At 37.1% G+C, this 12,816-nt stretch overlaps 1 protein-coding gene across 2 annotated transcripts in view; it reads left to right on the plus strand.

The window, feature by feature from the left end:
• The window catches only part of LOC126172228 (FACT complex subunit spt16), a 155,027-nt gene that overhangs the window by 27,158 nt on the left and 115,053 nt on the right, over positions 1-12,816 (plus strand). For both annotated transcript variants that reach the window (XM_049920862.1, XM_049920863.1), the window contains exons 4-5: positions 4,539-4,691; positions 12,603-12,749. In XM_049920862.1, coding sequence (XP_049776819.1) covers positions 4,539-4,691; positions 12,603-12,749 — 300 coding nt within the window. The remainder of the gene's footprint in view (positions 1-4,538; positions 4,692-12,602; positions 12,750-12,816) is intronic.

Raw genomic sequence — 12,816 nt, forward strand, 5'->3', positions numbered from 1 at the left:
ATTGATCATGATTGGTACTGGCAGGCAAACTTTTGCTGTGGCCAATGATACTGAGCCATTCATTTATCATCATGGTTGTTGTGCATGCAAACCCGCAGCAATAGGATGTCACGTGAATGAATGTAAAGTATGCCAAGGAGTGAATGTGCTTAAAGAAGCATTAATAACCAAATTTAATAGAGAGAAGATTGATCAGGTAAGCAAGTGGTCAAAAATAATCTTGACAGTGATCACAAGAACACTGAGTTTATTAATGCAAGTTGTGATATTTTGATCTGATGTTTCTTGCATTACTTACATATCAAGAGACATTATTTTACCCTAGCTTCCTTCACAGTTTCATTATAAAAGTATCTTAGTTCTTTAAAATATTGTTACATTTTTAATTTCGTTCCTCAAGAGCTCATTTTTTAATTACTACATTAACATGACATACATGTTGTTTCTATGGAAAAGTACAAATCAAATTTATTTGGACATCAGTAAAATCAGTCAGAGATCAATCTGCAACACCAACAGTGTAATCACCCAATAAATGTATTTTAAACTGGAAATTCTAGAGATTCCGATGATACCCTTGTTAAATTAAAGAGCAAAGCTGGTCAATAAAACATACTGAGAGTGACTTGTGGCCGTCCTGATAAAATCAGTTTCAACTATTACTGTTTCTCCAGCAGTCAGTGCCTGCTCCCGCTATCTTTGAAACCACTTTCATTAGAAAGAGCATGTTTTAAACCATATACAAACAATTTAGTTTCTCAATGTGAGCATATATGGCCCCAAGAGTTACAAAATGAAGGTAAAGCGGAAATATGCACTTGCTGGCATTCAAATTGTGACATTAGTTTGTCCTAATGAATAGAAAGTTAGCTTGAATCAGAAAAAAGGAAAAAACCCTTTTTTAGTTTCTTGATTTTTTTTTTCCCAGTTGTAAAGCCTTCAGCTTTGTAAAATTTCATTTTACAAAAAAGTAAAGGACACAAAGAATCCAATAATACAGACAGCATACTGTATTTTGTGCCTTGGTGTACCAGTCGAACATAAAACTCATCTTTCACTTAGTCTTCATCACCATTCGTAGCTGCCTACACATACTAGAGTGATTTCGAAGAAGTGGGCCTTCATTCTCACAGTGGCTTAGCATGCACTCTTTAAATTGCAGATTGCAAACTGCCATACTGAGAAGCTCATGAGACTACCTCCATTTCTGTGTTCACATGTACAGTAACATTTATTTACATTTGGTTTATGTTAGATTTCAGTACATTACATTATGTCAGTTTCATTGCACAGTGTTATATTTCACAAATTCTGCTGTGCGTGACAAATGTTGAAGCAGGAAATGGCACACAGTTTTGTATTGCCGTCCTTACAACAAAACTGAGGAGCTAAACACGTCAACACAGAACTGAAACAAGGCGGGAAATCAGTAGTGCAACAGAAGCTGAAACTGTACTTGAAGCTTGAATGCAGCTGCCATCTGGTGACTCCACTGCTAAGCACTGTCTTCCAACACAGCTACTAGATGGTTCATAGGTCAAACTTACCCAGAAGTCGAGCATAGTGAAGAGTTAATTGGAACATGATAAAGAATGTTTTAGAGAGATGTGAGAAGGCACATGAAAAACCATGTGAGAGAAAGAAATCAAAACAATAAAAAAAAAACAAAAAACAGAAATGCTATTAGGGTGGACTTCATATTTTAGCGGTTTCAGTGGCAGATGACTTGGTATCCAGTGTCAGAAATGAAAGTATGTAAGCAATCAAAGATGTCTTGAAAGATTTGCGTAATTCAAGAGGTCAATCAGAAACACAGCCAGTTAATGAAAATAATGGATTTTTGGAAATGCTGCTTCTTGAGATGTGTAGAGTCATTCAAACTAAAAACAAAGGAGACAACTGAAGATAATTTTGTTTCAGTGGAAACATTGAAAGCCGGAGAAAACTGTTTAAACATGTATAAAAAATTATTTTGCAAAGTATCATTTGCAGTATGTTGAGAGGAAAACAGTTTCACAGTTGTTTGTCTCCACAGGAAAGCTAACGGACAAATACACCTACAGACTTACTATTTGCCTCTTCCTAATGTCCAAGATCTTACTTCACTTACCACTATTTGCATTAGATACATACATACATACATACATACATACATAGAGAGAGAGAGAGAGAGAGAGAGAGAGAGAGAGAGAGAGAGAGAGATTTCAGTCAGGAACAAAACGAGCTGGTCTTAGTAGTTGTTATCCAACACATTGGCCATCTTGTAAGTAGTGAGTGAAAGTATTGAATTAAACAGTGAGAATTAGCTACCATAAAGTGCATTAAAACAAGGAGGCCTTGGGCCTGTGAACAGAATTTGTACATTTATTTCACAAGTATTACCCAGCCCTGTTGAGGCACTTGTCCCACTGCGACAAAAGGGTGTATGACTCTCTCGTAAAATTCTTGTGGCTGCATTATGAACCAGTTCCGAACGTGCCACTCTCTTATTGGCTATCATAGTCTTCTTTCACTCACTAAAAATGGCATAATTATGGGGAGACAGGTGTGGATGGCATGGAAGGTGACTGAGGACTTCCTTTTTGAAAGACTGCAAGACAACCTTGGCTCTATTTGCTGTCACTGAACTGAAGGATCCCACGGGTGGACATGCCCTGGTTATTTTGATTTAATTGCCTTGTGAAAGGCGGTCACTGTTAGTATTGTTGCGCATTCGCTGTTACCCCATTTTGTTGGAAGTTAATAAGCAGGAGCAATTTTGGTCAAAGAAGATGATGAGCATAACATTTCCCACATGTGTGGATGGCCTTGGATTTTTTGAGTGGTGGTAACCCTGCATGCTTTCATTGGAGACGTTCTGACCTGGGTTTGAAGTTATGACACCATGTCTCGTCTCCAGTGACCACTCGTGATGGACTCATCCTTAGCATAGAGCTTCAGATGGTCAAGGGAGAGCATTATTCAACATGCTTCCTGTGCTAGTCGAAGACTGAGGCACCCATTGGGTGCACATTTGAAATTTCAGTCGGTCCTTAATGATGGCATGAACACGTCCTTCGCTAAATTCAACTTTTGTGGCAATGGCTGCTATCATGAAATGCAGTTCTTGAGTTATGGGCATACTACAGTTGGATAATGGCATCAGTAATGCGGTGTGGTATTCCAGCCCATGCATAATTGGCCGACAATATCTGTCCTCTGAATCACTTATCATGCCCTGAATCTTGCAATGGATGTGTAGTCTCTATGCCCTTCCCTGCCATTATTTGATGAATTCCTTTTCCTCGCACTCCTTGCTGTCCAGAAATGCATTACTGATCTTTTTTTATCTCCTTTCGAAGCTTTTAATTCGCTGTTTTCAGCATGACTGAGAGCAGTGGTGCTTGATCAGTTTTCACATGGGTGTGTGCCTGTGTACCATCTTATTGATTCTGTTTCACTCAAAGTCCATATTAACCATCCCAATTGGTACCTAGAGGAATATGTACCAGCTGCTGCTACATCATCATCCAATAGACTTTATCAGCATAATGGGAAGTGAAGAGTAAGACTTGTTCATGCATGTATGTGGATATTACTGTTTTGAGTAAGTATTCCCCAGTTCAAAAGCTGCCCATTTTGCTCACCGTTTGAGATAGTATCAAATGTGATTTCACTTAGGTTTATGACAACAATTGTGATGTTCTGAGTACTAGTTTGATTTAAATTAACTTTTTACATATCACTTCAATTTGTACTATGGTGAGGCAAAATAATATCAATGACACCTAGAAATTCCATCCCCCAGGCACGCATAGGAGCAACAGTATTTAATTTTCCGATATTTTGGCTCTTAACCGTACATCCGTTCAGTCACTGACTCTCCTTGAAGCAACCAAAATATCAGAAAATGAAATGCTGCTATCCTGGATCCATGTTCAAAAGGTGATGGAATGTATTATCAGCCAAGAAAACTTCAATAAAAATCTAGGAATTGTTGAAAAAGTATCTTAAGAGGTGTAACATTATTATAGTCTTGTAACTTTCTATTTGGAGGCTTGTTAAATTTTGGAAAAAGAAGTATCCCCCCCTCTCTCTCTCTCTCTCTCTCTCTCTCTCTCTCTCTCTCTCTTTCTTTTTCTGAAAGAATCCACTACAGCTAATTCAAATCACTTGCCATTTACTCACATTCCAAATAAAAATGAAACTGGAAAATTAATTGCTCTTTCTTCTTGTTATCTTACAGCAAAAGTATGTAATTGTGTTCTTTATTTAGTTTGTGGAAGGAATCGTGTTTGATCTTAATAACTTCTGTAGTCTGTGATTTACAGGTTGTAGTTGATATATTTGTGTGAAATTATATTCAATCAAAAGCTAAATTTATCAGTTATTTGTCAATCTGAAAATAATCTCCAAATGGTGCCTCCAAAAATTTTGTAGAACTCAATTGGGAAAATACTGCATAGAGCTAGTATATGTGGTTTGCTTGCTTAATATTTTATTTATAAATTATCCTGCTGTGTCAAGTCATTACATTTTTCTAATTTATTAATTCTTAGAGTGACGAGGATAAAGCAAATTTTGAGAAGCTAATCAATGCCATAAAAGGTAGTCGAAAAGGAAAGACGCTGGGAGTATTTCCAAAGGAAAACTATCCAGGTCCTTTTATGGATGCATGGAGAAATGCCTTGAAAAAAGAACAGTTTGATACTGTAAGTATTGCTCTTATCAAATTAATTTTTTCTCTCTCTTGTGTTTACAGATTACTGAAATATTGTTGAGAAGATTGTGTATTAATTGTGTGGTTTTGTTTGTTTGTAAATAGATAAGTGTGTATGAGGGGGAGAGGTGAAGTTCGTATTACATGCATTTGGTTATCATGTCTTACCCTCATTTGCTTCTTTGTGCTCCCTTTGAAACTAATAAGTACTGTTGCAATGTGCTTTAAAGAAGTCACATTTAATCCTTTTATTATGTTGTGTTAAGCAAGCATTGCATTGATTGTCAGAAAGTAACACATTAAGATTTCGTAAGAGCGACTATCCTGGAATCCAGTACTACTTAATAAATTAGAATTAATAGCTTCCAGAGGCAACAAAGATTTGATTTTCAAAATTTCACATTATTATTAACAGAACTTAAAAATTTAAAATCCTGTTGTATTCTGCTTATCAAGAGTAAAACACTGTTTTAAAAATTTAACACAATAAGACAACAAATATTACAGCGAGAAACTGTTTGACTTGAGAGAGAGTAATTGACAGCTCGCAGATACCCAGACTTTGTTCATCCAATATTTGAGAATGAGAGCACTTTGCGACTTCAAACTAACTTTACATATAATTTCAAATCTTTATGAAACTTCTCTCGCTTACAACCCCCACAAAATGACAGAATCAGAAAAGTGTTAATGCAAATATTTTTGCTGTTCATGTAGGAAAATTTCAGTATCAGACATGTTTAAATGTATTACTTCATTACTACCAACTCTGTTTGCAACACACTTCTCAAATGGTATTCATGTACAGGATGATTCACGAAGATATGCAAATATTTTAATACATTATTTTACAAATAAAAGTAAACAAAAAAGTTCATATAAACATGGGGCTGCAGATGTTTGGTTGCAGAGTTATGGCTAAAAAAAGATTTTGCTTGAAATTTAGCAACATTGCTAATATGAAGCCATTGCCAAACTGTACGAGGTTAAAGTAAAGCACAATTTCCATTTATTTTGTTGGTATTGGTCTGGTGAATCTAATAAAACATGTCCCAGATGTGTACCTGCAGTAGTTTTCCAGAACATCCAGAGAAGCAAAGATTATTATACAAGTAAATTTGTTTACTTTCCATTAAGAATGTAGAAACGTTTATGTCATTGGTGGCAACCGTTAGTGAGTTAAATACTAATTGGCAGTTACACAAATACATTGTATTTACTGATGAGGCACAGTTTACTTGAGATGGTATAAATCGTTTACATAACGGGCATGCATGGCCTGAAACAAATCCACATGCAGCAGTGCCATGCAATTTCCAGCACCAATTTAGCATAAATGTGTGGTGTGATATAATCAACACTCTCTTTATTGGACCATTCATTTTCCCAGGACGTCTAATTGGCAAGACGTACTTACAATTCCTTCAAGAAGAAATGCCCCGCTTGCTCGAAGATGTTCCACTTGCTATGCGATTGCAAATGTATTTTCAACATGATGACGTGCGTTCACATTTCACCAGCGCCGTTACTACACATTTAAATGAACATTTTCCCCAGAAATGGATTGGTCGTGGTGCTACACGTCTGTGACCACCTAGATTGTCTGATTTAATACCAATAGATTTTTGTGTATGGGGATGGATTAAAGACATAGTTTATGAGGACAGAGTCAATACACGTGAGGTATTACTTGCTTGCATTATGAATGCAATAGACAAAATTGAGAACAACCCTGTGAAACTGAAACAAGCAAAAAAATCTGTTCATACACATGCAGCTAAATGCATTGGACTTGATGGAGACATTTTTGAACATTTATTATGTATGTATTGTGAAACCGTATGTACAATTTCCTTAACACTGAGCTTTTTTTCCTTCTGGTTTAACATGAATTCATGTGTGCTGTGGTATTAATAAAAGCAGATTATCTGACACATTCATACAGTTTCAGTTAACGTTATCACCATTATTTTTCCAAAATGATATTCTTTACAACTTCTATTGAAAACTTTGTGCAATTATCTGGAATTTAAAAAAACAAATTTGGTCAAGTAGTTAATAAATTAAAAATTTTACAAAATTATTTCTTTACTACTCTGGATGTTCTGGAAAACTGCTGCAGTTACACATCTGGGACATGTTTTATTAGATTCACCAGATCAATAACAACAAAATTAATGGAAATCGTGCTTTACTTTAACCTTGTACAGTTTTGCGATGGCTTTATATTAGCGAAGTTGCTAAATTTCAGGCAAAATCTTTTATTAGCTGTAACTCCATAACTAAACATTTGTCAACATATGTTTATATAAACTCTTTTTCTTTAGTTTTACTTATAGAATAACATATTAAAATATTTACATATCTTCATGAATCCCTCTGTATGCCTCTGAATGTACCTGCAAAATTAATCATTGTATGAAACGTTGTTCAGGATATACAATGTCATAGACATTTAGATGTGTGAAAAATAAGCTTCTGCTAAAAATGCTGCACAGTAAAACTCAATCAGGCATGATTTTTTAATTTACTATTTCTTTAGACTATTAACTATAATCACAATACATTTTGCAAACAGTATCTACATATATCACTGAATGTACCTGCAAAATTAAATCATTGTACGACATACAGTTCAAGAGAGATGACATCATAAACATTGTGATAAAAGAAAAAACTTGCTTGTGCTTAAAATGTATTCAGATTACCCCGACTACATTCATCCAGTGTTTCATAATGAGAGCACTCAGCGACTTTCAACAAACTTTAAATATAATTTCAAACCTTTTACCGTATTTACTCAAATCTAAGCCGCACTTTTTTTCCGGTTTTTGTAATCCAAAAAACCGCCTGCGGCTTAGAATCAAGTGCAAAATAAGCGGAAGTTCTGAGAGATGTTGGTAGGTGCCGCCACAGCTAACTTCTGCCGTCGAATATATGTAGCGCTACCAACGAGTTGAGCGCTACACAGGCATGATTTGCAGACACAAAGATAAATACTGGCGCCAAAACCTCTGCGTCAGTAAATAAATTAAAAAAAGGTGGAAGACGAGCTTTTTTCTCCGCCCCGAGTTTCGACCACTGCATTTTCATACATTATCCAAGGAAGTAAATACAAATTCCGTATTGTTCATTTTCGAATGTTGCAGCGTTTCAATGTACTATGAAATTCTGACTGGCAAGACTGTTTGGGATATTTGTCAATATGGCCAACTCTACATTCTGAATTTTTTCCTACCTGTGAGAAGCGGTGGTTGCTAATAGGAACTTTTACGAATTGTGAATCACATGCAGTATTCTCTCAACATAAGAATAATATGAAAATAAACATTTTGCCATGTATTCTTTTGTGTTTGCTGCTATCTCATTTAAATCCTGTCTGCCTAATAAACTACAAAACTAGAGTGAGACAACAGCAAACGCGGAAGAATATACATATCATGCCATGTTTATATTCGTATTCTTCTTATGCCTAATAGTGATACAGTCAGAAATGGACTAGATTTTTAAATCTAAGATGACTCTAATTTCTGTGCAGAATATAATGTACTAAAGAGGCGTCTGCAAAGATTTTCAAACTGAGAAAAATTTTCGCTAAACTCTTGTTCAGAACATCTTCTATCATACGCAGTCTATCATTTGGTTCTTGTTGATCATTATCAAAGAAAGCAGCTGTGTAAGTAACGACAAATAGCAGTCTCTTGCCATTGTTTTGCTAATGACAGGATTCCTCTCTTTTTTTTTTTTAAATTGTGAGTGGCGATAACGCGCACAAAAGCAAGCCATGCCGCGAGCGGCGACAGGTAGTAAACACTCATTATCAGAATGAGACAGACAATGCATGACACAGTACAGTAATGCATTTTTCAGCTTAGAGTGATGTAAACACCTATAAGAAAAAGAACGGCACTTATCAGGTCAAAGAAAAATAAGCAATTAATTCAAACCAGACGAAGCACGTGATAAAGGAAGGGTACCCGTATAAATATGGCTGGAGTGCCTTACGCATAGCAATGGCTACCTGGTAAAGCTTAACTGCTAAGCTTACGACTCGAACCAAACTACTGTAGCTGTATCGTCATTCATTCGACCTAAATTGTGTCTCATATTACAATGGACCAACTTTGTTTCGATTTGGAGGTGCGGCCTAAAACTTTTCTCTCGCCTTGAATTTTGACTCTCAAATTTCAGGTGTGGCTTAGATTCGGGAATTTTTTTTTTTCCTTGATTTCGAGTCTCATTTTTCAGATGCGGCTTAGATTCGAGTGCGGCTTAGATTCGAGTAAATACGGTATATATTTTTTCTTGCTTATGTTTTTAATGTCGTATATTCAATACAGTAACTCATTTGTAAAGCGATCAGATGTTTGAAGCTGTTGTATACTTAGGAATTTGATTCTTTGAAGAGTTGGGGGTTTACAGGTTTTACGCTAATTGTGTTCATACCTCAGAGGGCCTCACTACATCCTTTGTAAACATATGCGTAATGAATACAAGACCCGTGCTGTTGCAGCACTCCTTCTTTTCCATTATTGCAATCTTACACTGTGACTGATATTTTTTTTTTTTTTTTCTTCTTCGCACTCTTTATGTTACAAGATGGTATTCACATCTATCGCTGTGATGTGAAACTGTATGAACCATCCTCCCATGCAATATTTTACACTCCTTTGCCCCATTGCAGTGCTTTAAGTGTTTAAAATTGTGTTACGTATCTTCTCTCCTTGTCCATGACCGTATCTGTACGAATTCCAGACAGAGACTGCTCAGAGGCACAACCCACATCCAACCACCAACTCACTTCAACTGCGGTGAGCATCATCCCGCTTATTCACCATTTTGCCCTGATACAAAGAATGGAAGAAAGAAATGTTACAATATAGGACTACTTCTGATATTTCAAAGCCAAAAATAAGTAAAAATGCTTGGTCTTGGCCCACTTGACAACTAAGTATCAGTGGTATGATTAAGGTTCTGTTGTAGTGAGGGTAAGTGTGCTCTCACCTCTGTCAGTGTTAGTCATTAGCAGCCATCCTGATACACCCATTCATGTTTTGTGTGTGTGAGGGGGGGTGGGGGGGGGGGAACTCAGATTTCCGCTGCCCTGTTGTCAGAGTCCAGCCAGCAGCTAAAAGAAGTACAGGCTGAGTGGCACAGAGCTACCTGTTTACTGTATATTCCAGACTGTCGACACAGACAATCCCTACCTAAAACTAAAGCCGGACACAAGAAAGTATCCAAAGTCAAAACAAATACAGTGTCTTTTGTCATGCTTTCCACTGCCTCCCTTCTTTCTCCACCATTTCCAAACTTTTGCTTGTTGACACCTTTTCTCCTCAAAAGGTGGTGCAAGCAGTAACTGAAATCTTATCTATTCTTTTGACTTCTTTCGGTCACTCACAGTGAGCCATATAGATGTCCTGCAATAAAATTTTAAGCTGCTATCACTTCATGCAGCAGTATGTATTGTTCTTCAGGACACACTGTTCCCTGAAACCCATATCCTCTCCTTTCCAATTATTCTGTGCTGTTGACCTCGAAGAGCATCAGACAAATTCTGTTTGTTGGTATTTGTGTAGGTCTTCAGTGAACAAGTACTGTCCGAATGCATGTAGGGGGTGTGGTTGTTTACGTTTGGTTCTCTCCTGATGTTTATCCTGTGTGACATGTGTGCCCCTCGTGGTAGGGAGAGGGCACACTATGAGATAATTACCTTGCTTAGTCAGCTGGCTTTGCCTTTCCTCTTAATGAAACAGTCGTGCTCCAGCTTCAAGCTATAAGTGGTAAGTATCGGTGTTTCCATACACTTCTGTGCTGTGATCTATAACTACTGATTAACAGTGGTCCCGTACACTTTAACATGATGCATGGAACTTATTAGGCCATTAATTTCTGTGTGTAGCCTCAGCTTTTTTTTTCTGTCTAATGTAGAGTACACATTTATCTCTGAGGTAGTGATTACTTTCTGACTGTTGTCGCCTTGTCAGGCAGACATCCAGCAGAATGTTGTTCATGATGTGCTCTCAAGAAAGCTAGATGGTACATTTTTAACACCACTCTAACTTTTGGTGCTACCCCCAAGGAAATATTAATGGCATCCTGTGGGGTATGTCTGTCACAGTACTAGAGGCCACAGAGTTGATGATTCTGTTTTCCTTGGGATCCAAAAACTCAGGAGAGGTGGACAAAATGTTGCTATAGCTGTTTTAAGATTGCGGGTGAGTGCTCCAGCATCATAATGTCACCCATCAGTAGCTGTAACACTTTAAAATTTTTTATGCGCAAGTGTTTTTTTGCAGTGTCACAAGAAGGAATGCTAGTAATGATGCGTATGTCATAAGCATGCATTGTTCTTTGTAGGTATGGGCCAAATTGCACTGTATTTCTCTCCGACATTTGTCGAATGGTGCCCTGCATATCTGTGGAAGGCGCTGTTTGCATTTATTTTATTGTTTGTGCTAAGCACTTCGATAAACCTCTACATCTGACAACTGCCATCGCAGCCACCACCAAAATTCGAAAAATGCATTACTGTTAGTTTATGAAGTATGTATCCAACCATTTACAGTTTCCTGCAATGTAGACCATTTTTTAAAAGTCCTTAAAGTGTAAAATAGGGATTTTCCTGTAGTAAAGAGTAAGAGGAGAGAGAAATGATAACTGTTTAAATATAACACTATAACACCGTAGTAAAAGATTTTAAATGAGAAGCTTCCTCTTGCTATACAGTCTTAAGTGAGTGCACGTCATTTATTTCCTTCCATCCCTTGTTACCAGGTAGAATTTTAGAGGAGGTCCAAAGAAGAGTGATGCATTTCATCATTAGTTGATTTAGTAGGTGTCAAAGTGTTTATGGAGATACTCATCAAACACTTAGTGGTAGATACTGCATTGTGCATCATGGAGAGGTTTACTGTCAAAATTTTGAGTGTGTACATTCCAAGCAGATTCCAGCAACATACTTCAGCATCACAAATTTATATGATGAAATGTGCAACGTGTTTGAAAGAAATTTAAACTTATACAGTGATGTTCTTTCCACACACCATTCTGAAGGGTGGGAAGTTGTAGTGCTACTTAAAATACTCTGCCCACTCACCTTAAAATGGTTTGCAGGGTGTAGATGTACAAATTCCAAAATTTGTTGTATTTCTTTTCCTCATTATCATAATTTTGTACTGTTCATCATATAAAGAAAGATGATGAGACTTACCAAACAAAAGCGCTGGACAAAATTCTAGCTTTCGCAACCAACAGTTGCCTCGTCAGGAAAGAGGGAAGGAGAAGGAAAGACAAAAGGATATGGGTTTTAAGGGAGAGGGTAAGGAGTCATTCCAATCCCGGGAGCGGAAAGACTTACCTTAGGGGGAAAAAAGGACAGGTATACACTCGCGCGCGCACACACACACACATATCCATCCACACATACACAGACACAAGCAGACATTTGTAAAGTTGCTTTACAAATGTCTGCTTGTGTCTGTGTATGTGTGGATGGATGTGTGTGTGTGTGTGTGTGTGTGTGTGTGTGTGTGTGTGCGCGCGAGTGTATACCTGTCCTTTTTTCCCCCTAAGGTAAGTCTTTCCGCTCCCGGGATTGGAATGACTCCTTACCCTCTCCCTTAAAACCCATATCCTTTTGTCTTTCCTTCTCCTTCCCTCTTTCCTGACGAGGCAACCGTTGGTTGCGAAAGCTAGAATTTTGTGTGTATGTTTGTGTTTGTTTGTGTGTCTATCGACCTGCCAGCGCTTTTGTTTGGTAAGTCTCATCATCTTTCTTTTTAAATATATTTTTCCCACGTGGAATGTTTCCCTCTATTTTATATATATATATATATATCTCAAGCATATATTTGCCATGGAGGAATAAAAATTATTTTAGAAATATTTAATCATCTTGCAGGTTGATGTCAGTGCTGCAGTGGCATATATAATGGCTCCAAAGGAAGACTCAGAACTAGTTACCATGAAGAAGGCTTGTCTTGTGTCAGTTGATGTTTTCAATAAGTACCTGAAAGATCAAATTATGGAAATCATTGATGCTGACAAGGTTTGTATATGCATGCTATTTATTGGAATGTCTTTTATCTTATCATTGACTGCAGTAAATGATATAT

This window comes from Schistocerca cancellata, chromosome 1, assembly GCF_023864275.1.
Source record: "Schistocerca cancellata isolate TAMUIC-IGC-003103 chromosome 1, iqSchCanc2.1, whole genome shotgun sequence".
NCBI lineage: Eukaryota > Metazoa > Arthropoda > Insecta > Orthoptera > Acrididae > Schistocerca > Schistocerca cancellata.